The sequence below is a fragment of the Schistocerca nitens genome, chromosome 7 (genome assembly GCF_023898315.1).
Source record: "Schistocerca nitens isolate TAMUIC-IGC-003100 chromosome 7, iqSchNite1.1, whole genome shotgun sequence".
NCBI classification, from domain to species: Eukaryota; Metazoa; Arthropoda; class Insecta; order Orthoptera; family Acrididae; genus Schistocerca; species Schistocerca nitens.
In genome coordinates this window covers 150,023,134-150,047,420 of record NC_064620.1, presented here as the reverse complement: position 1 = coordinate 150,047,420, position 24,287 = coordinate 150,023,134, and the positions used below count along the sequence as shown (strand labels likewise).

The 24,287-nt window shown below is 43.8% G+C and overlaps 1 protein-coding gene across 2 annotated transcripts; it reads right to left on the bottom strand.

Annotated features, from left to right (window-relative positions):
• Positions 1 to 4,256: 4,256 nt before the first annotated feature.
• On the bottom strand, positions 4,257 to 22,808 carry LOC126195327 (uncharacterized). 2 transcript variants are annotated; one of them, XM_049933894.1, is made up of 3 exons: positions 22,690 to 22,808; positions 18,235 to 18,408; positions 4,257 to 4,518 (listed from the first exon to the last, which is right to left on the bottom strand). In XM_049933894.1, exons 1-3 carry the CDS (start codon positions 22,753 to 22,755, stop codon positions 4,387 to 4,389), a joined length of 372 nt encoding a protein of 123 aa, XP_049789851.1. In that variant the 5' UTR covers positions 22,756 to 22,808; the 3' UTR covers positions 4,257 to 4,386. The 2 variants fall into 2 exon arrangements, with proteins under 2 accessions (XP_049789851.1, XP_049789850.1); XM_049933893.1 differs by lacking the exon at positions 22,690 to 22,808 and having other exon boundaries at positions 18,235 to 18,658.
• Positions 22,809 to 24,287: the final 1,479 nt, after the last annotated feature.

The following is a 24,287-nucleotide window of genomic DNA, read 5'->3' as shown; positions in this document are numbered from 1 at the left end:
CACCCGGCTGGTCATGCCCAACTGCGCGAAGATGGTGTCAGCAATTGCGATATTCGGCGATCTCCCACCACACTCTAGGTGGAGGGGAGGGAGGGGGGGAGAGCTCTGTGGGAACCTCACCATCGATGATATAAAATGTTAAAAAAAAACACTCTTTGGCAGCGAGATTGGCCTCCACAGGGAGAACATCTTTGACTCTCTCAGTTTGTTGTGATCAGTTGCCTCGTGCACACACATTTCTCTCTATTTCCGTGTTTGGTAATAAAGTGTGTGTTAATTACTCGCGTTCTGCTTCTCCCTGGGAGCATTCACAGCCGGAATTACGACGGATTAGTACTCACGATGGATCAAAATGGCCAGAGAGAATTTTCTTTTATCTATTCTGAAACTTTTTGCTGCAACGTATTTTCTTTTATTGTCTTTGTGTTTGGAATAGTGTAATCGGAGTCACTGGTGGTAGTATTGATTCATGTTAAACTGCCATTATTGTGTATGTGACCCAACTCGAGTGTTGGCATTCTTCTACTATGGTTCGTAATGAGTGAGCGATTTTTTCCGCAAAACGTAGTCTACAGAAGGCTGAATAAAATATTTCTTCATTTGTACATAAGTAAATGGAATTACTTATGAATATTTTTTGTTTATCATTTTTTCCTTCTCATCATTCAGGAGTACACCCTCTACAATTGTTGTAGCCTGCTTGACAATGTTCTAAGCTATTTTGTTCTTGTTTTCTGCCTTCAATAACATTTTGTTGTTTGGAAGATTTTTTGCAGTTAACAGTACCCCTCTGTAAAATTTTCCTGTAATTTCAGTTTTTTTCTTTTTTTTTTTTTTTTTTGCAAAAAATCTAAGTCACTATTTCTATTTTCCATGGATACCAAGTACATAAGACTGTCAGAAGAGTTTCTCATACCTCTTGTCATCCACATATTTTTTTTTGCAGAAGTTCTAACGGAATATAGTGTGTCAGCAGGTGGCCAGCTGAGATCCTGCAAACAACCCGTCTGCGTGTTGGACACACTGGATCTACACCTGGGGTTATCGTCTGGCGTGCAATTTCATAAGACAGAAGGAGCCCTCTCGTACCCTGACTGAAAATTTATACGTCAGTCTGGTGATTCGATCTGTTGTGCTGTCATTCGTGAACAGACTTGCAGAGGGTGTTTTCTAACGGATAACGCTCGCCCATATATCACTGCTGTAACCCAATATGCTTTATAGAATGTCGACATGTTGCCTTGGCTCATTCGAACACCAGATCTTTCTCTAATCGAGAACATTGGGACATCATAGTACGACAACTCCAGCGTCATCCACAAACAGCATCAACTGTCCCTGAATTCACAAACAAAGTGCAACAGGCATGAAACTCCATTCCACAAACTGATACCCAGCACATGTACAACACAATGTATGTACATTTGCATCCTTGCAGTCAGCGTGACAGTTACATCAGTTATCAATGTTCCAGCATTTCACATTTGCAATGGCTTATTTCACACTTACATTAATCTGTGATTTTGCACTGTTAATGTTACTTAGACAAATGCATTCCCGAAATTTCATTACTCTACATTAATTATTTTTTTGCGTCGCAAACGTTTAGCCGTCACTGTATTTTTAATAAATGATGAGGATTTACACATTTAAACCTTCTCTTGGGTTGTCTGAGATGTAACTAGAATGCATTTCACAATTTTTTGTATGTGTGTGTTCAAGTTTATGTGTGTTTCTAAAAGCGGTGTAAGGATGGATGACATGTATCTTGGAGTCAGCTGATACGAAATGTAGATCTATTAGTAGCAAGAAACTTACGCTATTAGTTGATGACTTCCTGGTTGTAAGAAAACTATAATGTTTTGTAGTAAGAGCCGTGTGGTGCCTATCACATGAACTTCTATGAAAACATTTACCTTGCTTCTGACTTTTTCTAAATTATTACAGTTTTTTCCCATGCTGATCGATGGAAATTGTATAGCTTATTTATTTATGACGTGGTGATATGTCAGCTCTCCTAAAGTTTTTTTTCTATTTTGCTGTTAAATTCTTGATTTTTTCAGTAGAAATCATTTGAGTTTTGTACTGAATAATTATAGAGTGTCTAATTTACTTTGTTGACATGTATTGCAGGTCTATCAGTTACTTGCACGACAATGTTCAAGAGGCCTACTTACGATTTACAAGCAGATGTTTTTGTACACGAGACCTGTAGCAGTTACAGACTGCTCAACAGTATTTACCTTTTGTTGAAACCTATTACTTTTCCATTTGGCCCATCCAAGAAATTTTATAAATTAATTTGTTCGTTCCTGAAGCATTTTGAACCAAAGAGCAAAATTTACTTATAACCTCTAAATACCTGCAATTCTAAAGAGGTAATAGGAGGATGTCGCCGAGAGACCTGAGTCAGCATTTCTACCATGAGCCACAGAAACATGCTGCTATTCGTCCGCAGGTGCTTTGTCAATTTTTACTTATTACTTGCTGAGCAAATAATTTAAATTTATTTCATCTGTTTTTTAATCTTACAAACAGTTGTAGTCTATGAGTGACTTCCACAACTGCACGAAGCCTGTCACGCAGTGAAAGGTATACTTTGGGAACCAGTCCAAGGTTTTTTGCTAAGCCATTCAGCGTGATATCCTTTCTCGTAACACTTGGGACCTACCTGTAGAAGAAATTGATTTCGTTTCTGATGTGCTGTGATGTGATGTCAAAATGACGCATCGCTCAGTGCGACCTCGAAACTTGACAGCAGTCAACGCAGTGAGCTGTGCGTAAGTGGACCCTCGGAAATCCTAACATATTCGAAAAAACAGCTAAATATTTGTGACAAGGAAGAATATAAATGTCACTGCTGTTTGTTTTCCTCACAGGAATTTAAGTAGTTCTCTTATATTCGACACCAACTGAAATTGCGACATATTCGGAAATAAACACCAAGTACTTGTGACAAGCAAGAATATAAATGTCATTGCTGCTCATTTCACTCATAGCAATTTAATCTGTTGTGGTTTGATCAAAATAAAGCCACAAAATGGAACAAACTCACTCTTGAGAGAGAGTGCTGTTGTATGTAAATAATATCGAATACTGCAGAACATACTTCTATTACAGTAACAAAAAAAGTGGCTCTGAGCACTATGGGACTTAACATCTATGGTCATCAGTCCCCTAGAACTTAGAACTACTTAAACCTAACTAACCTAAGGACATCACACAACACCCAGCCATCACGAGGCAGAGAAAATCCCTGACCCCGCCGGGAATCGAACCCGGGAACCCGGGCGTGGGAAGCGAGAACGCTACCGCACGACCACGAGATGCGGGCTATTACAGTAACACGGAAGTCCCAGAATGTGTTACAAACATAGAGATGAAAAAAGATTAGAATAGACCCAGACCTGAACCTGCATTTTTCGTCTCCGTCTCTCTGCCTCCCTAACCAATTCACCACAACGTACACACACTACTTTCAAGAACAGCGTTGTTCATTTTCGGATTTACTGAAGGCTTATACTAATAAGATGTAATTAACTGACATTTAATCATAACAAATCGTACGAAGAGTGACATGTTTGTGATAAATCTTCAATGTGTAGTTGCCTTCAGACGGCATAATGTCGTAACATGCATGTTATAATACGAAAACGACGAAGTACGGCAAAACCGAAAATGGTATCTCGGAAGTTCTTCACTTGTCGGCTCCTATCGAATTCCAGAGTCACATTCACGTTGCACGTTATTTTGGCAGTTCTGTGTGTGCTTTATCACAAGAGATGGATCCCTTCATCTCTGGGGTCTGTGACTTTACCTAACCTAATCCTAGATAAAAAGAACCAAACAACCCCAAAATCTGGCTAATGTACAATATATCTTTGTGTGTCTGTGGGCAGTTCTAAATGTTTCGCCTCCTAGTGATTATGTACTGGCCAGCAGTTATTATGTGTAGTAATTTTATATGAATACCATATTTCTTAGGCAATACAAGTATGTCCTAAGACATTCTTTATCATACCTCCGTACCAAGGAAAAGTTCTCATTACTAACTAGTGAAATAAATATTTGTAATTGATAGGTATGGAGCCATACGCCTTGTAAATGTTGTACAAGCGACATGTTCCCGCCAGTAATATTTTCTGACTACAGTCCATGATAAATAGGGCTAAAGAAGAAGAAGACGATATAAGTATTAAGATGCATTTATTACTGCTTTCTAGATGAATGCAGCGTAAGATTTAAATTTTGCTTTATAATAATGAAACAGAAATTCGTTGAAGAAATGTGTAAACTATACTGTAAGCACAAAAACACACATATTCATCAGTTGTGGAGTAGACCACAAACAATCGCTATAAGCAGTCAGTAGTCCAGTTTCTCGTGCTACTTCTTCTTCTTCTTGTCCTTGCCGGTGGCTGCCTTGGTGGTGCACAGGAACCACAGCTGGTGGGTCCGCACCACGCCCCCCACCATCAAAGCCATCCTGGCTGCATACTTCAGGCGCTGCTGCTCCGCCTACAACACCCAGAACCGCGTTAACTGGACGCATCGTAAAGACGATAATCGCCGTCACATTAGTGGCACCGTCTCGTTATGACGAGAAGGTGAGAATTTGTTCACGTGTAGTACTTTTTTGTGATGTTATATACCGTATATTTACATTTCGATCCTTTTACATAAGTAAGTTATGTTTTGAATTACCTCTAGGTTTTAATTTGTTAAATAAACCACACACAGGCAGGGTTCAAAATGGTTCAAATGGCTCTAAGCACTATGGGACTTGACATCTGAAGTCATCAGTCCCCTACACTTAGAACTACTTAAACCTAACTAACCTAAGGACATCACACACTTCCATGCCCGAGGCAGGATTAGAACTTGCGACCGTAGCAGCAGCGCGGTTCCGGACTGAAGCGCCTAGAACCGCTTGGCAACAGCGGCCAGCCACAGACAGGGAAAGATCGATTTTGTTTTGGACACTTCTTTATCAGAATTCGGAATTTACATCTACATCAATCCTATGCAGGCCGCTGTAAATACACGATAACGGGTACTTTCCATGTTCCGAGTACTATGGTTGGTTGGCTGGTTTGGAGAGTAAAGGGACCAAACTACAGGGCCATCAGCCCCTTTTTCTTCACGCTAACCGGTCTCAGGTTAACACCATTCCCAAAAGGAGTCGAGGAAAGCAAAAAGGTGCAAAACTAACCGGGAATCACAGTGAAAGAGAGAACGAAAGAAGCAAACCAAAATGGGAAACGTGCAATAAACGGAGAAAGAGGGGTGGAAAGTATTAAAATAATTTGGCAGATGACCTGGGCTGGCTGATCACAATAATAAAAAGTGATAAGGCAGCTACTGTGCAACACGCTAAAATCTCCAGCCGAGAAACACAACGCTAGACAAGCACAAATAGGGAAAAGACGAACATCGAGGTGAACAAACAGCAAAGAAAGAGCGAGGAAGAGTTAAGAAAGAGGGGGGGGGGGGGGTGAAGACCTGGGAGAGAAGGCCAGACGCCCACCCTCAGACTGAGTTGTGAAATCCTCCCCCTCGAAGAAACCTAAAGCTAGATCAGCCGTTGAGGCTTTGTCTCCTAACACCGTAGGCAATGTGGCGGGAAGATTAGGAGTTCGCCTCATGGTGTTGGACAGTCCAGCAAGATGTGGACCAGAGTCAAGTGGGAACTACAGCGACACTGATGTTGGTCCTCACGACCTAGGAGATGACCGTGAGTCAGCCGATGCCGAGCCGGCAAAGGACAACGGTGTCTTTGCGAGTGGCTCGCATGGATGAATCCATACACTTGTTGTCTCCTTGGCTCTGAGCACTATGGGACTCAACTGCTGTGGTCATTAGTCCCCTAGAACTTAGAACTACTTAAACCCAACTAACCTAAGGACATCACACACATCCATGCCCGAGGCAGGATTCGAACCTGCGACCGTAGCAGCAGCACGGTTCCGGACTGCGCGCCTAGAACCGCGAGACCACCGCGGCCGGCCTGTTGTCTCCTTGATAACACGTAGTTTATTTTGTGTACTGAGGGTGAGCCTTTTAGTATCCCAGATTCCAAAAATTTCATGGCGTAAGATCGATCGGAGATCAGTCTGCGGTGTGCCGATCTCTAGGCTCGGGTTACAGGTAGCCCGTTTAGCCACCTTGTCAGCAAAGCCCGGGATCCCGACATGTCCTGGGGTCCAAATGAAGGACACTGAACATTCAGTGTTTTCAGAGGGCTTAAAGAGACTCCTCGATATTCATTACCAAAGGATGGCGAGGGAAGCACTGGTCGAGAGCTTGTAGGCTGCTTAACGAGTAACTACAGATGACGAAGGACTTACATGCGTGGGAGCGGATGTGCTCAAGAGTGCGAGAGACTTTGTGAAGAATTATTGTGTAGGTAATGCATGAATGGTATGAAGTTTTTAGCGATACCGTATCTACAAGAGGTCAGCTTCTTTCGGAGGTACGCATTTTTCGTGCTGACAAGCGACTTTTTCGATTTGAGCACACGTGCGTTTTTCAAGTCAGAGTAAAGTGAGAGACAAAGAGGGGCAATAGAGCGTACTGTGAAGGGAGATAGGTAGAATAAAGTACTCGAATAAAGTTACATTCAGCACAGCTAAGTGTGGACGGGACCTAAGAAGTGTAAGTACGATAACAGAAAAAACACTGAATAAAACTTTCGGTGGGAAATATAATAAGTGTAAAGAGTTAAGTGGGTCAAATGTTTAAGAACACCAGTTGCGTGTGCATGATGAGAAACAGTAAATACCCTGTACGAGATTTCATCTAAACTTCAGCAGTTTGCGTGGAGAAATTTCCAGAATTGCAGTAACCTGACTGAAATAGGGTTGCAAAGGTAACGGCAAGGATGAGTGCCGACTGACGTACTGCCAGCTTGAAATTATTGTCTAGTGAACAGGGACTATACTTACAAGGGTCGTTCGTCACAATTATTAAGTATAAACTATTTTCAGCTTACTATTATGACACCGAAACATTATCAAGCTGTATTAGAATCGAAAGAGGGGCTTTATATCGGTACGAGCTGCATGTAAACACTTCTTAGCATTCCCTTCTTTACATGTGTGTGAGTTCTTCACCCTGGACAAAATATTTTCCTGCTGCCTTTAATCAAATTTGCGACCACTAAAAAGCAGCGGAATAGAACGAGCGGGAATGGAAGCTTACACGTTACAAGCCACTGTGAGGACTCTGATATGGGACTAGCAAGTCTGTGCGACCAGTTGACCGTGAAGCTTGGAATTTCCTGGAGATATGCTGACGGAACACACGAGAGGAGGAAGTTAAGCGCCTCTGCAACTCACAACTCAACGTATCGGCGATCCACACCCGTCATCCCGCCGGGTGCTGTAGGGTGGCGGCCGGGACACAAGTCGCCGCAAGGACCCGCAACTGGCGGGTGTCGTTTCAAGAGCCTGGGAGAACGATGATACGTTCAGATTTTTGCAACATTTTGTCTGAAATCTGTTGGAAGGAAAGAAGGAAGGAGAGTGAGAGGATTAGGTCTTAACGTACCGTCTAAGACGACGTCATAAGGCATGGAGCGCAAGTTCAGATTAGGGTCGGATGGCGAAAGAAATCGGCCGTGCCCTTTCAAAGGAATCAACCCGAAATTCGCGCCACGGAAAACCGAAATCTGGATTGCAAGAGGGTGGATATGAACCAGTACCATCCCGTACACTAGCCTAGCAACTTACCGCTGGTCTACCTTGCTCTGTAATGTTCTTAGAGATGAACCTCGTTGGCAGCAGCATGAACTACGTGGACGTAGCTTTTTGCAGCGTTGTTCTTGGCTAAACGTTTCCCAGTTTTCTTGTCAGTTTTGTTTAACTCAAGATTTCAACGACTATCTCTGCTGCCATCGTCAAGATGGACCGGGCCACGGGTCGAAAAATAAAACAGAGTCCAATCAAATGTGGTGCGCAGTTATCTGTACGCCAAAAGCAGTTCACATTGGAGGGTCTTCTAGCCCGAGTAAGAAGCCGAGCGTCATAGGACTGTGGCCTATGAGAAGAATAAGAAGGGGCTCGTCCCGTCGACGTGGCTGGAAAGAGGTACGCCACGGCCGAGTTGTGGGCTTTATTGCACGGAGCTTACTGTCGGTCACTTCAAGCCACACGTCTTCCCGTTGACGCGTGACTTTGGACCTCAACAGTGAGGTGATAGCGTGCAGGGGGATGCCTCACTGAAAGAACTGAGGATGACGACACGCCACCTTGGCTGCTAGATCCGCCCCTTCGTTCCCCGCAGTGCCAAATGGTTCAAATGGCTCTGAGCACTATGGGATTTAACTGCTGAGGTCATCAGTCCCCTAGAACTTAGAACTACTTAAACCTAACTAACCTAAGGACATCACACACATCCATTCCCGAGGCAGGATTCGAACCTGCGGCCGTAGCGGTCGCGCGGTTCCAGACTGTAGCGCCTAGAACCGCTCGGCCACTCCAGCAGGCCCCGCAGTGCCCTGGTACCCAAAATTAAGACATCTCCTTCCCCAGTCGTTGCAGTTGGAGGAGTGCATCCTGGATATTCTGAATTACTTTATCCGCTGGGTACTACTAACCCGCAGTGCGGCGCCATTTTATACAAAGGAGCAGTCAAATGAAAAGGAGACAGTTGGAGAAACAGGAAGTAAGCTGTTTATCATTTGCGCAGTAATCGCAATAACTGTTAATACAGTTATCTCACTGCGAGAGAAGACAGTCAGTGCTTTCACTGAATGATGTTTATGGCTGGCTACGGAACCATGTGATTCTACGCAGCCGTGCACCTCTTCATATGAATCAAATTTACGGCCACAAACGTCTTTCTTCAGGACTCCAAATACATGGAAATCGCACGGGGAGAGATCGGTCCTGTATGGAAGATACGTAAGACTTTCCAGCGAAACTTCTGCATTGCAGTCGAAACAACCGTAGCACCACGTCGGCGGGCATATTCTGCAACAGAATGATGCCGTTCGTCAACATTCCTAGCCTTTTGCATTACGCTGCAGGAGTTCCACTGGGAAGCCCTTACACTACTCTCTCCGCAAGTGATTTCCATATTTCTGGAGCCCCGAAGAAAGACATTCGTTGCTGTCGATTTGCAGTCGAAACAACCGTAGCAACATGTCGGCGGGCATATCCTGCAACAGAATGATGCCGTCCGTCAACATTCCTAGCCTTTTGGATCACGCTGCAGGAGTTCCGCTGGGAAGCCCTTACACTACTCTCTCCGTAAGTGATTTCCATATTTCTGGAGCCCCGAAGAAAGACATTCGTTGCTGTCGATTTGCTTCTGACAATGAGGTGCATCCTGGCTACAGCTGCATAGGCAACTGCTTTTTTCATGAAGGTATTGACCGTCTTGTCTCACACTGGGATAAATGTATTATTAGTTTTGGGGGTTATTGAGCAAAAATTAAACAGTTTACTTTCTTTTTTCCAACTGTCTCTTTCTCATTTGAGTGAACCTTATAGCTGACCGAGTTTTGTCATTAAAATGTCAGGAAATCACTTACACTACCAGATATTACGTCGATGACTCTACTGTTGATACAAGTTCCGGTACGGTAATTATGACCTCCTCCTTCGACTCCAGGGGCCCTCGTCTCGTCGAATTCCTCAAGTGTGGAAACACAATCAATGCGTAGCGCTATGAAGACACTATGCAGAAAATGCGCCATAAGGTCAAAAGGGCCAGGAATGCTGTCGGACAGAGTCATGCTGAGTCCGTTAGATGGTGAATAACTCAGCACATTTCTCTGTAGCCTTACAGCACATAGCACTTGTTTCCATGAAGTACGAAGTATACAGGCGCTGTCTCAGTTAAAGTCGTTGTGGTAATTGCCACCTCAACGGCATCTTTGATGGAAGACTCCCAGTAGGTAGATGTATGGAACAAAATTTTCGTTTCGACAAACTTCATAATGTGTTAGGCAACAACTGATTTGTCAAAATCGCGATATTTATAAGGGACAGTCAAATGAAAAGCCGCATCTGGACCTTGGATGGTGCCATTAAAAAGTAATTACCACATCCTTTAAGACGTTTATCCCATTGAGAGTCGAGACGATTTGTTCCTGTTTCGTAGAACACGGTCAGCCGCTAACGGATCCACAACTGCACCCGCTCTTGCGCTTCCTCGTCTGACTGAAACCTTGGCCCACGAGTGTCTTTCTTCAGGTCGTCAGAGATGCGAAACTCACCCGGTGAAAGATACGGCCTTTACGGAGGATGTTGCAGTGTTTCCCAACCAAATGACTGAAGTGTACCCTTCGTCCGGTTTGCAGTGTGGGGACAGGCGTTACCGTCCAACGGGATGACTCTGTCCGACAGCATTCCTGGCCCTTTTGACCTTATGGCGCATTTTCTGCAAAGTGTCTTCATAGCGCTACGCATTGATTGTGTTTCCACACTTGAGGAATTCGACGAGAAGAGGGCCCCTGGAGTCGAAGAAGGAGGTCATAATTACCTTACCGGAACTTGTATCAACAGTTTTGGGTTTTCTTGGCGGTGTGATGTGGGATGTTTCCACTATTGGCCCTGCTATTGGGCCACGGCCTGTCGTGATGCTGTCAGACAAATTATCCATTTGCAAAATACCGGGCCGCGCGGGATTAGCCGAGCGGCGCTGCAGTCATGGATTGTGCGGCTGGTCCCGGCGGAGGTTTCAGTCCTCTCTCGGGCATGGGTGTGTGTGTTTGTCCTTAGGATAATTTAGGTTAAGTAGTGTGTAAGATTAGGGACTGATGACCTTACCAGTTAAGTCCCATAAGATTTCACACACATTTGAACATTTTTTTGAAGAAATTATATTGTATGTCTGTAGTCACGTCTTTGGTGACATGAATAAGGACATCTTCTTTAGTTGGTCGAGGAAGTGCAAGAGCGGGTGCGGTTGTGCATCCGTCAGCAACCGACGGAGTTCTGCAAAACAGGAGCTGATCGTCTCGTCTCCCAGTTGGATAAATGTCTAAACGTGTTTGGTCAACAGTTTTGACTGGAGGCATTCCATGGTCCTGTTGTGACGGGTGTTCAGTTTTTAACAAGTTTGCTTGGCAATCTTCCGTAGCAAGCACACAAATATTCGTTTCGTAATTAAAAACCACGTTTTATTGCTGCAATGTATTTTATTTCTTCCAGATGAGTTTTGCCTCTTAGCTTAAAGCATCTTCGGTGGGATCTAGAACGATACAGTTTTGTTTTGATATGTGATACTTGTAAATTATAAATAGTTCACATCTCGTTTTTTACCTAAATAAGTCATTACTCACAGTTCTTCGCGTTTTTGGTTGACTTTTTTTTTTGTCTGGTCTGGTCACATACTGGAGGTCGCACTATAAGTTCACTTACGAAAGTTAGCACGTTTTCATGTTTCGAATTTTTTCTTCTCAATTTTCGTATTGCTTGCCTTTATTTCTGTAGAACATTGTTAGTCTTCTATCGCCAGTTCTAGATATTTGATCTAATGTCTCGTCCTGTTTGGTTTGTTTACGTACATGTTGCCAACCTAACATATTATATGCTGAAAACTAACATCTATTCATTTCTATTATGTTAATCTCTCTCTCTCTCTCTCTCTCTCTCTGTGTGTGTGTGTGTCTGTGTGTGTGTGTGTGTGTGTGTGTGTGTGTGAAAGAGGGAGAGAGAGCTTAAAACAGTCTTGTAGGTAATCAGCAGGTTGCCATATCTTTCTCCAACAAAAAGTGTGTTATAATTGTAAAACTAACTCGTTGCACATCATAACGAGAGATTGTAATTATATTACATGGTTAATGTGCTGTGAGACAAAAATGATTTCAGTTTGTGTTTGACGTTTCACTGTCTGTTATATTCTTTATATCACTGGGTAGGTGGTCAAAACTCTCTACGGCTGAATTCGTGACACATTTCTGTTAAGGATGGCGGTTGTCGCTTAAACAACCGGCTTTCGGTTATACCGTTTTTCCAAGGCACTTTAACTTGATTGTTAAAACCGCTCAAAATAACCAGTCTCGGAAATGTTTGACTTTTAATTCCTCTTATTTCCTGTTACAAACGTAGAAATTTAACAAAGATTGAAAAATTTGGGTTCTCTCAGTTTTCAAAATACATTGAATCAAAATATGAAATTTAATAGGTAAATAAGAGCAAATTTTGTCCGTACACCGTTCGCTGCTTTTCTTGAAAAGTGGTAAATGGACGAACACGACAAACAATAGCAGTATTCTCTTACTGGTTCCAATTTTTTTGAAACTCTGCTCAAAAATAATGTTCTAAGCGGGGATCATACACTATCTGGGCATTACGAATGGTCAGTGCTTAAAGGTGAAAACTGAGGGAGGAGAACTCTGTTTCTAACATTAATTAGTCCGTTTTCAAGGGCTGCAAGCAGATAAAGGTATATTACGTAGACACAGGCAGCAGATCAACTACCCTACATTTTTATTGTATTCTATGAATGAACTGCTGCTAAGTTTTTGATTTATTACTGTCACCATAATTTCCTTCCTTTTTCATTATTTCATATAAATGGCAGACAAATCATTAATCTTTAAAGGCTAACGAAGCAGTGTACCTCATTGCTACGTGACTTTGTAAAAATGTTTCCTGACTAGTGTTGGTGCCATTCTGCAATACAGCGGATGTCCGGCGCGACAGGGAGACACTACCGTACAGACCAGGTGGGGGCGGGTCGCAGGAGGGACATCGTTGTCTCCATAGTGCTGCACCAACTTTTCTGCCACATGTTTGATGCTCGTTTATGTCGCCATTGTCATCAAAATAGCACTGACTACCATCTTTAATAACTCAATATTTCAAACCAATGTAAATTTTCCGAATAAAAATTACTAATTTTTTTTAAAGATTTATTTAAAAAGGAAAAATTTCAGCATTGCTGCGAATTTATATTTCGGGTTTTCACTCGATTATTAGCAAAAAACAAAAAAAACCTTTTATAATCGAGGTCGAACAAATACGGGAAAAAACAGTTATTTGGAACTCAAATACCGATAAAGGCTTTTAAGGAGCCGATTTTTCCCATCCCTATTTTCTGTGACGCACTAAGGCAGAATGAAGGATTATATAAATTATTTCTCCTTCTACTATTGTATTTGTGAATATTATGTTGTTTTCGAAATGTGAATAATTGCTCACAACAAACTTCACAAAGCAGTAAATGAGAGGCTATTGTCACTAAACCCAACGGTTTAAAAAGTTATGTACAAGAGGTTCTAGAGAGAACATGAGACATTATTGTTAATACTCGTTTGTGTGGAATAAACTCTTTTTTGCTGAGTGAGACTTAGGCCCGTGAATGGTGTCACAAGCCACTAATGAGTATAAAGAAGAAAACCAAGTCAACTTCTGATACTTTCATTTTCAAAATCTGATGTTATCTGTTGCAAAATTCACGGAGTTTAAAAATTTAAGAATATCTATGATATGTGACACCCATTTAAGGCAGTTATCAATACGAACACCTTAGAAGCTATAGTATCGCATTTCATGAACTGTTTTATCCTCATGCATTATTTTTAAATTTGTCGTTAAGGCCTCGTGTAGCACATAACTCTATCTACAACATTTTAGTCATGTTCACACATAGTCTATTTACAGGGACTTTATTATTTATTGTCAGCAAAGAGAACTGTTTTCAAATCTTGGATGTATGGTGGCAGATTATTAATATAAAATAAGAACAAGGGCAGTCTCAATATCAATCCGTGTGGTGCACTGGTGGTGATTATTCCGCTCTACAAAGATACTGTTTCGTTGTGTGCACCGCTTGGGTTCTTAGTGCAAAACTCTGCCACCATTTAGTTATTTAGGCTGAAAGTTAACGGTAAGATGTGTGATAACACAATACTTGAGCTTCTCGAGGAGAAACAATGAACTGCGCATTCCAATGCGTTTGACAAGTCACAGAAAATACTGGTTGGCAGCGTTTTGTCATTTACATTTTGCATAACTTGGTTCACGAATTGAAAAATGGTAAGTCCCGTGGATAGTCTTTTGAAATCGAAATTGAGGCAGATTATGTACCTCATTTTGGGACAGATGTGTCCTTGTTCCAGTGTGTATGTATGTGTCTGCCTATATTTGTTGTTAAGAACACTGCAAAACATACAGTGACGCCCGTGATAAATCACTCTAGTACTACCTAACACAACTTCTAGCCCTCTTAATGACCTCTGTTTAGCGAGGAACAGAGTCAACAAGCTTTTTTTCCCATCTGTATGATACACAGCTGAAGTCACTCGCTGATGATTAGATCCTTTAGAGCGACCAAATTACGGATATGTTGATTGTTGTGATTTACTTGCTGTTCCAAACATTCTCGTACATTTCTATGGGACTAGAGCTGGAAATATATCGGGCTAGACGTGGTGCTACAGCGTGCATGCGTGTTTGTTACATCAGAAACGTATACGTGGAGGCCCGTGAATACAGGTGTGATCATATTGGAAACCAGGAGTGTCCACAGCATACTCATCACGAAAATTTAGAAAAATGCAACACTTTGTCACTGAGTATGGGGAAATAAACGTCCTGGATCTGTTCAGCCTGAAAGCATAACAGAACCGCTTCAGGGCTAAACTGCACCCTCCACACACTGCAGGTTGAACGTCTCATTGAGTCACAATCTTGCATCATTAGAAAAACGGATAAATCGCGACTCGTTGGCCTACAGTCAGCCAGTGTGTTTTTCGTTTTCGTGTTGTCTGGCCCACGCAACTCGTGCAGCGTTTTGCGCCACTGTGAGCAACGGCCTTTTTGAGGTACCAGACTCCAAACGCCCGCTGCATGCTGTTCCCTTTGTAATTTTCGCTGAGAAACTGCTTGAAGTGGACGTACCTACCCTGACATCAGCAATTCCTGTCTGGTTCGACACCGATTCTGACTCACAAGGCGTGAAAATCGACTTTGGTTCCTGTGTAACCACCCCTTTTTAATTTAATAGTTCTCTAAGCTATCGGACAAGTGAGAGAAGAGGATTGGCGATTACATCCAGGTGCACAGGCGGTTGCTGAAGTTACCGTGCGTCTGAAACCAGCCTACGCACTGCTTCGTAATATTATAGGGATATACACTTAACGATATTCATTAAATAAGTCACTCCGTGGAAACACAGTTTAATAATTACTGAGCCAAGTAAATGGCCCCTAATGTGTCCTATATGCAACTTCACAGCACTCATTCCGTCTAGACGCAACGTAAAAATTAACTTGCAAATTACGTTCTTAAATCGTAAACTGACTTCTGACATACAACATAATTTCTTCCAAGATCCGATAATATCAACAGTCATCTTGTTAATGTGGAAACACCCACGTGACATTAATGACACCATCACACGTAGTATCCGGAGAGCTCATTCCTACTTATAACTTCCGATTTCTTGCGATTATATTGACAAGACTTCTTCCACAATTACGGAATTATCTCCTCCGTTCACTGAACCCCTCAAAATCTTAATCAAGCGGATGTTTCTTCACATTAGCATAACCGTTCCGGCACTGAGTCCTCGTCACAGACGCAACTGCTTCGCCCGCCTCTTGACAAGCGTCCACGATCTAATTGGGGAACTCCCCGCCCGTTGGCGCGAACCGTTACTGAAACCTTCCAGGAGTCCGGCGATATGATATCCACCGAAAAGTAGGCGTTTGTAATCGATTACTCAGTAAGAGTATCGACTACAGTGTCCTTACATCGGTCAGTTAGGACCGTTTTGCGCGCCCTGTTCTTACGCCGTGTGACGGGGCTGCGAGTGGTTGACCACTACTGGACATGTTGCATAGTCCGCCGAGCACTTTCATTCACAGTCTTGACTACTTCCAAACACGATATCCTCTTTCTGCCATTCTGTTACATTTTCACGTCATTCCATCTTACTGCCCTGATTCCATACAACCACCTGGCACATGCAAACGACTTCACTGCCATGGCTTACGTCAGCAGTGGAAGGCGACATGACCGCCCTATACCTGTTTATACAGGGTGGTCCATTGATCGTGACCGGGCCAAATATCTCACGAAATAAGCGTCAAATGAAAAAACCACAAAGAACGAAACTTGTCTTGCTTGAAGGGCGAAACCAGATGGCGCTATGGTTGGCCCGCTAGATGGCGCTGCCATAGATCAAACGTATATCAACTGCGTTTTTTTAAATAGGAACTCCCATTTTTTATTACATATTCGTGTAGTACGTAAGGAAATATGAATGCTTTAGTTGGACTACTTTTTTCCGCTTTGTGATAGATAGCGCTGTAATAGTCACAAACATATGGCTCACAATTTTTGACGAACAGTTGGTAACAGGTAGGTTTCTTAAATTAAAATACAGAATGTAGGTACGTTTGAACATTTTATTTCGGTTGTTCCAGTGTGATACATGTACCTTTGTGAACTTATCATTCCTGAGAACGCATGCTGTTACAGCGTGATTACCTGTAAATACCAAATTAATCCAATAAGTGCTCAAAATGATGTCCGTCAATCTCAATGCATTTGGCAATACGTGTAACGACATTCCTCTCAACAGCGAGTAGTTCGCCTTCCGTAACATTCGCACATGCATTGACAATGCGCTGACGCATGTTGTCAGGCTTTGTCGGTGGGTCACGACAGCAAATATCCTTCAACTTTCCCCACAGAAAGAAATCCGGGGACGTCAGATCCGGTGAACGTGCGGGCCATGGTAAGGTGCTTCGACGACCAATCCACCTGTCATGAAATATGCTATTCAATACCGCTTCAACCGCACGCGAGCTATGTGCCGAACATCCATCATGTTGGAAGTACATCTCCATGCAGTGAAACATCTAGTAGTAACATTACGTAGGAAATCAGCATACACTGCACCATTTACATTGCCATCGATAAAATGGGGGCCAATTATCCTTCCTCCCATAATGTCGCACCATACATTAACCCGCCAAGGTCGCTGATGTTCCACTTGTCGCAGCCATCGTGGATTTTCCGTTGCCCAATAGTGCATATTATGCCTGTTTACGTTACCGCTGTTAGTGAATGAAAAAAAAAAAAAAATGGCTCTGAGCACTATGGGACTTAACTTCTGTGGTCATCAGTCCCCTAGAACTTAGAACTACTTAAACCTAACTAACCTAAGGACATCACACACATCCATGCCCGAGGCAGGATTCGAACCTGCGACCGTAGCGGTCGCGCGGTTCCGGATTGAGCGCCTTAACCGCGAGACCACCGCGGCCGGCTGTTAGTGAATGACGCTTCGTCGCTAAATAGAACGCGTGCAAAAAATCTGTCGTCGTTCCGTAATTCGTTCAAAGTCGTCGCCATGCAATTCCTGGTACATACATAAATGGTACGGGTGCAATAGATGTTGATGTAGCATTCTCAACACCGACGTTTTTGAGATTCCCGATTCTCGCGCAATTTTTCTGCTACTGATGTGCGGATTAGCCGCGACAGCAGCTAAAACACCTACTTGGGCATCATCATTTGTTGCAGGTCGTAGTTGACTTTTCACATGTGGCTGAACACTTCCTGTTTCCTTAAATAACGTAACTATCCGGCGAACGGTCCGGACACTTGGATGATGTCGCCCAGGATACCGAGCAGCATACATTGCACATGCCCGTTGGGCATTTTGATCACAATAGCCATACATCAACACGATATCGACCTTTTCCGCAATTGGTAAACGGTCCATTTTAACACGGGTAATGTATCACGAAGCAAATACCGCCCGCACTGGCGGAATGTTACGTAATACCACGTACTTATACGTTTGTGACTATTACAGCGCCGTCTATCACAAAGCGAAAAAAGTGGTCGAACTAAAACATTCATATTTATTTACGTACTACACGAATATGTAATAAAAAATGGGGGTTCCTATTTGAAAAAAAAACGCAATTGATATCCGATTGACCTATGGCAGCGCCATCTAGCGGGCCAACCATAGCGCCATCTGGTTTGATGCTTATTTCGTGAGATATTTGGCCTGGTCATTATCAATGGCTCACCCTTACAATGTACAGTGTTTCAAAGCGGCCGGTGCGCTCGTTTAGGGTGGGAGGGTGGCTGGTGAGCTCATTACACATTTTAAACATAGATTGTGTGCAAGGTAGGTAAGAATAGAGATTCGTATAAGTGGTCATCCTGTAGCAGCACGTTCTCCGGAAAACGTGTTACTCCAGGAAACCATTTGGCATGTTCCACACCACATGCGCTGAGGATGAAGTCCACTAACCTGTGACTCCAGCGTCTCCGGCCCGGTTACTTCGGTGGGGTGGTTGGGCAGTGAGGCCAGCGTGCTCTCGGTGGATTGGCCCTTCTGCTTGTCCTTCTCCTTGCCTTTGTCCTTGTCCTTCACAGAGCCTTCTGTCTCCGGTCCCTTCGGGGGTGCCGGAGCTGTGAACCGTACCTGCAAAAGAGGCGTTTATTGTTACCATCTGCTCTCTGAACAACAGCGACACACTCTCATTCCACAGCTGAAGAAATCTACAGTGGCTGAACATCAAATTTTCGCTGGCCATTCCGCGGATTACGGGAAAGTCAAGGTATTACTCACAGCCCCACACTTTTGGAATTTAGTGAGCAGTAAAAGAACCTGACGAAATACAACTAGCAGACAGTCTCCTCAACTGAGATGCAGTTTCTAGCTCGATCTGTCGTGGAAACGAATTATTTCACCCCAGCTCTCAGAGGAAATATTGCTCTGCGTCTTCGATGCCTGCCACTCCAACACGTGACTGACATTTTAATAACTAACCATAAAATTTTTTAGGAACTCTGGATTTGCTGAAACTTCCTGGCAGATTAAAACTGTGTGCCCGACCGAGACTCGAACTCGGGACCTTTGCCTTTCGTGGGCAAGTGCTCTACCAACTGAGCTACCGAAGCACGACTCACGACCGGTCCTCACAGCTTTACTTCTGCCAGTACCTCGTCTCCTACCTTCCAGCGAAAGGCAAAGGTCCCGAGTTCGAGTCTCGGTCGGGCACACAGTTTTAATCTGCCAGGAAGTTTCATATCAGCGCACACTCCGCTGCAGAGTGAAAATCTCATTCTGGAAACATCCCCCAGGCTGTGGCTAAGCCATTTCTCCGCAGTATCCTTTCTTTCAGGAGTGCTAGTTCTGCAAGGTTCGAAGGAGAGCTTCTGTAAAGTTTGGAAGATAGGAGACGAGGTACTGGCAGAAGTAAAGCTGTGAGTACCGGTCGTGAGTCGTGCTTCGGTAGCTCAGTTGGTAGAGCACTTGCCTGCGAAAGGCAAAGGTCCCGAGTTCGAGTCTCCGTCGGGCACACAGTTTTAATCTGCCAGGAAGTTTCATATCAGCGCACACTCCGCTGCAGAGTGAAAATCTCATTCTGGAAACATCCCCCAGGCTGTGGCTAAGCCATTTCTCCGCAGTATCCTTTCTTTCAGGAGTGCTAGTTCTGCAAGGTTCGAAGGAGAGCTTCTGTAAAGTTTGGAAGATAGGAGACGAGGTACTGGCAGAAGTAAAGCTATGAGTACCGGTCGTGAGTCGTGCTTCGGTAGCTCAGTTGGTAGAGCACTTGCCTGCGAAAGGCAAAGGTCCCGAGTTCGAGTCTCCGTCGGGCACACAGTTTTAATCTGCCAGGAAGTTTCATATCAGCGCACACTCCGCTGCAGAGTGAAAATCTCATTCTGGATTTGCTGACTCAATGATTGCTATTTTTCATTCTTAGACGCTCTTACATGCATTTACTTCACAGTATATCATTGGGTACCGTGTTTTCAATTTAGTCACGCCTTGGCTGTATGGTTAGCATCCCAAATATTGGAAGAAGAAATATTGCTGTCCCAGGCGCACATGTGAATGATAATGGAATAGTACTTACAAACCTAAACAAATGGAGTAGTACCTACAAACCTAAGTGGTTCCTTTCTTGATTAAAAACCAATGCCATTCTATGATTAGAAGTGGATATAGTGCAGTGTCACCCGTGGTAAATGGACGGTTTTAAAATGAAGTATAATATGTTGATTTTTGCTGAAGTACTTCTCTAAATACAAAATCAAAGGCTAACATCTTCCATTTGATTTACATGGACAGTTACGAAAAATTATGTCATCGAGGAGCGGCCACTCTATCGAATACAGTTTGCAACTCTGCCAAACGTTATTCATATCACGGGGCAACAGCTGTTGTTATCAATCATACCGAACTCTTCCGCAATGGTAGAGTCAAAATTCATTAAACTATGAGGTTTGTTAAGACGGGCACATTCTCTCAAATAGACCCACCAAGGAAAAGTCACAAGCGGACGTCTCTGGTGACCTTGGTACACGCGGCGGGGCACCGAAACGAAATACTAGGCGTCCAGGGAAAACAAAATGTTCCGCGCAACCAGCGTGCATCCATTTGGTGTTGTCGATGTAGCGCTGTCCTGTTGGAAAAGAAGTACTCCTCGGGTTTGTCTGTCACCTCTGCACCCACGGCAGGAAGAACGTGTTTATCAGGTGTAGTAACGTTTGGAGGTCACTATTCCTGACAACAAGGTCTGATTAAACCAACAGCAGCTGCGGCCCATGAGACAGTCAGTTGTGAGAATGAAGAGTCTTTCATGAACATCGCAAGGCTTTCCATAGATCTATACAACGCAGTTCTGTTTGTTATCTGACCCATTTCAGTCAAGATACGCATAATCTCTCATAAAGTCTGTTGTTCCTGCATCGTTCTCAAAAATCATCAACACATGCGTAGTGACTCTTCTCGTTGTTGGAATGTGAAAGAAGATTAACGTTTAATGACCCTTCAACAACAAGGTCATTGGAGATGGACCACAAGCTAAGGTAAGGGAAGGATGAGGAAGGAAATCCGCCATGCCCTTTCATAGGAACCATCCCGGCATTTGCGCTAAGCAATTTAGGGAAATCATGGGAAACCTAAATCTGAATGGTCGGACGCTGGTTTGAACTATCATATTTCCCAAATTCTAGTCCTTGTTGGGACTAACTTTCTTCTCCTCAACCCCCAGCATTTTATACGGATGAAATTTTGAATAGAAAAGTAAGATCTGCACTCACAGACACATATCACCTGCACTAACGGACTCACATATCACTTGCAGATAGTGCTCATGTTGAAGTGCAAATGCTCTCTGACTCCTGATGATAGCCCCTCTCACAATGGAGGTGTTATCGGGGTCCTCGCTTTTTATCAACACCTGACGGCATCTTCTTAAGGATGTTCACTGTTATTCTAAAAGCTATAATCCTTCGTAGGATCTAGTTTCGACTTGGAGCATTGCGATTGAAATCTGCCGTGTTGCAGCGACAGACACAGCGTTTCAGACAAAAGCTTCGCACGCAAGGGCGTGATGCCCTGTTGTCCACAGTTCCATTGCTAGTGAAATGGCGGACAGTCCAGAAGGGAGCGACGTATGTGCTGTCTCCCTCCCACCACTGCCAACGATGAACTGTGCCAATCTGTAAACAGGTGATTGGTGAAGGACGCCCTGTACAATGGGTCATTTATAGTGAGTAACGAGTATGAATTGCTACTCTCCGCACTTTCATTCCGACCCCGCAAGCAGCTGTACAGGGCATGGGGGGAGAGTACTTCGTGCAGTTACTAGTTATTCCCTTCCTGTTCCACTCGCCAAGTAGACTGAAGGTAAAATGACTGCCTGTGCGGCTCTGCACGGGTCTTCATCTCCTTTATTTTGCCCTTCTATTCTTACGCGAAGTGAACGTTAGAAGTAATAGACTCATTCTGTAGTCTATCTAAAATGCTAGTTCTCTCAAATTCCGAAACAGCGTGTCGCGAAAACATTATCTTCTTCCCTCCCAAGATTCCCCTCTAAGATCCAAAAGCGTCATCAGCAAGCAATCTCAGATTTCAGCTCACCCATGTAACAGATCGTTCATATACAAGTTGTTCCATCACATTTTCCTGGGGTACACCTTCTAACAACCCTACCACAACAAAGGTCAAAATTTAATAACTATTGTAGTGTTGCTCACGCTGCTAAATACTGCATTATCGGGCAACAACAGTCATATTATGTGGCACGTGTCATTAGAGCACAGTTAACAGTCATTTCATGTAATAATGAAAAAAACTAGGCACTCATCTTTTTGTGTTTCCCACGCTGGTCTCGTCGTAAAATCATGGCTCAATCGTTGAAAATCTAGGTGATTATGATTCCAAGCTCGGATGCAAAGAGGCCTAGGTTTTATCCTGCTATATTCAAAAGTTTTGTAGCTGCGCTTCACAAATCATTCTTGAAGATTACACTTTTGCAGGACAATGGTGATGTAAAAAAAGCAATCAGCACTCCGAATTAAAGTTACACTTCCTTTTAATTGCTTTTATTGCAATATCACGTAAACACAAAACATCACTTCACAATACAAAACATACTTGAAAACATCTTCCTCACAGTCACTGTTAAAGTTCACATTCTATAAGCTGACTACGTTATGCGTCTTTCCAACATGACGTCCAACACTTGACCGTCTCAAGGTCCGACTCTCTAACAACTCAACAACTAACTAACTATCGCTTACGCGCCCAAAAATCAGAGTTACCTGTACGTCAAAGATCATAGTGACAAAAGAAAGAATACACATAAGAATAATATCGTTGCAATATAAACATATCGATGTATCAAAAGTGAAATCAAATCTGAATGTTGTCGAGAGGTTCAGGTGAGGTACCATAATGGTTACGTACTTCAAGTACCATTACAACCTGACGCTGCTTTTGTCTATCGACAACATTCGCCGTCCACCATAACATACTGGATTTTATTACAGTTATGTATCCATATCCTCAGGCTGGACTTCCGTGACGGTCTCCCCCTGTGTACTGTCTGCCAGCGATCCCAGTCGATCGCGCAATGTGTGTTCGCCAGCCATCAGCTCCACAAGATCCGGTTTGAACAGGATAAACAAGCGGCCTCCAGAGACTGCCGTGAGGAATCAAGGTCTCGCTACAGGAAAACAGTAGCCCTGGGTACAAGCTGCTGATTCCTCATTCCCTACCGGTGACGTGGCTCAGTCTCAAAGGCAATAGCCTGGCATAGAGCTACACCCATACATTGTGAACATTAATAAAAACGGACAAACTGCAGGGACGGATTCGTGACAGGAAATAAGAGGTAAAAAGGTCCTATGAACATGCCTCCGGAAATGCGTCGTTGGTACGGTAGACGGCGCTCACGAATGAAAATTCCTTTGACGACTTGCCATGTGTTCCTTGCGTGCTGTGGGCTGTGTGATTGACGCAGTGTGCTGTATGCAGCAGAATGGTCGGGTATTCGTGTCGGGAACAAACCGAGATGGTGTTTGTATATGGCAAAGCAGATGGAGACAGTCGAGAGGCACCACGGTTAAACCAAAAGAAGTGCCCCTACAGGCACCAACCACATCACACACCATTCCAAGCCCTTTTTGAGCGTTTGTGTGATCACGGGTCCTTTCAGGCAGACTAAGGCGGAGGGAGGCGGTGGACTGCGCGTACACCAGATTTGAAGGAACCGGTTCTACAGTATATTGAGACGAATCCTAGTACAAGCTCCAGGCAAGTGGTTTGCCAACATGGTGTAAGCCAAAGTACGATTACGTGTATCCTGCTTGACACCCGCTGCTGACCCTATCAGCTGCAACGAGAGCAAGGTGGTCAGAGGAACTTCCATTCGTCAGCGCCATCCACTGCGGCAACGATGCATATGTGGATGTATGTCCGTATGACGTTGTTAATGTTCACCCTGTACAACAATCTTTACGTCGAATTGTCTATTGCCAGCCCAGAATGTGTCTTCCGCAGCCATGTGACAACCAAAATAAGACAGCATATAGGGGAAGACATTACCAGAATCCAGCAATTAATCGCCCTGAAGAAGACCGCTGGAAAGTGGGTCGAAACGTCTGCGTTGAAGAAATTGTTTTTAGTGTTTGATAATGACGTGGAGTGATACTCAAAAGATTTTGTTCAAATTGACACTGGTCGTGTAATCTAGGAATTTATAGCTTTTCTGAGATGATCAAGACGTATTCCTGGACGGTCGCTTTGTAAAGGACACAACTGACTTCCTACGTCGCGCCCTTGTCCAGTCTGGGCGTGATCCCTCTCTCGCTAGCATAGTCGCTAACGCCCCGTGCTCGAAGTGCTCACCTTGAAGCTCGCCTTGCCGCCGGGCTTGAGTTCGAAGCCCGCCGGATCCGGCACTGTGTAGAAGAGCAGATCCTCCTGCCCCTCCGGGACCGGCTGGTAGGCGCTCTCCAGCTCCAGGAGTTCCTCCTCCAGCAGCTGGGCCGACTGCTTCGGCT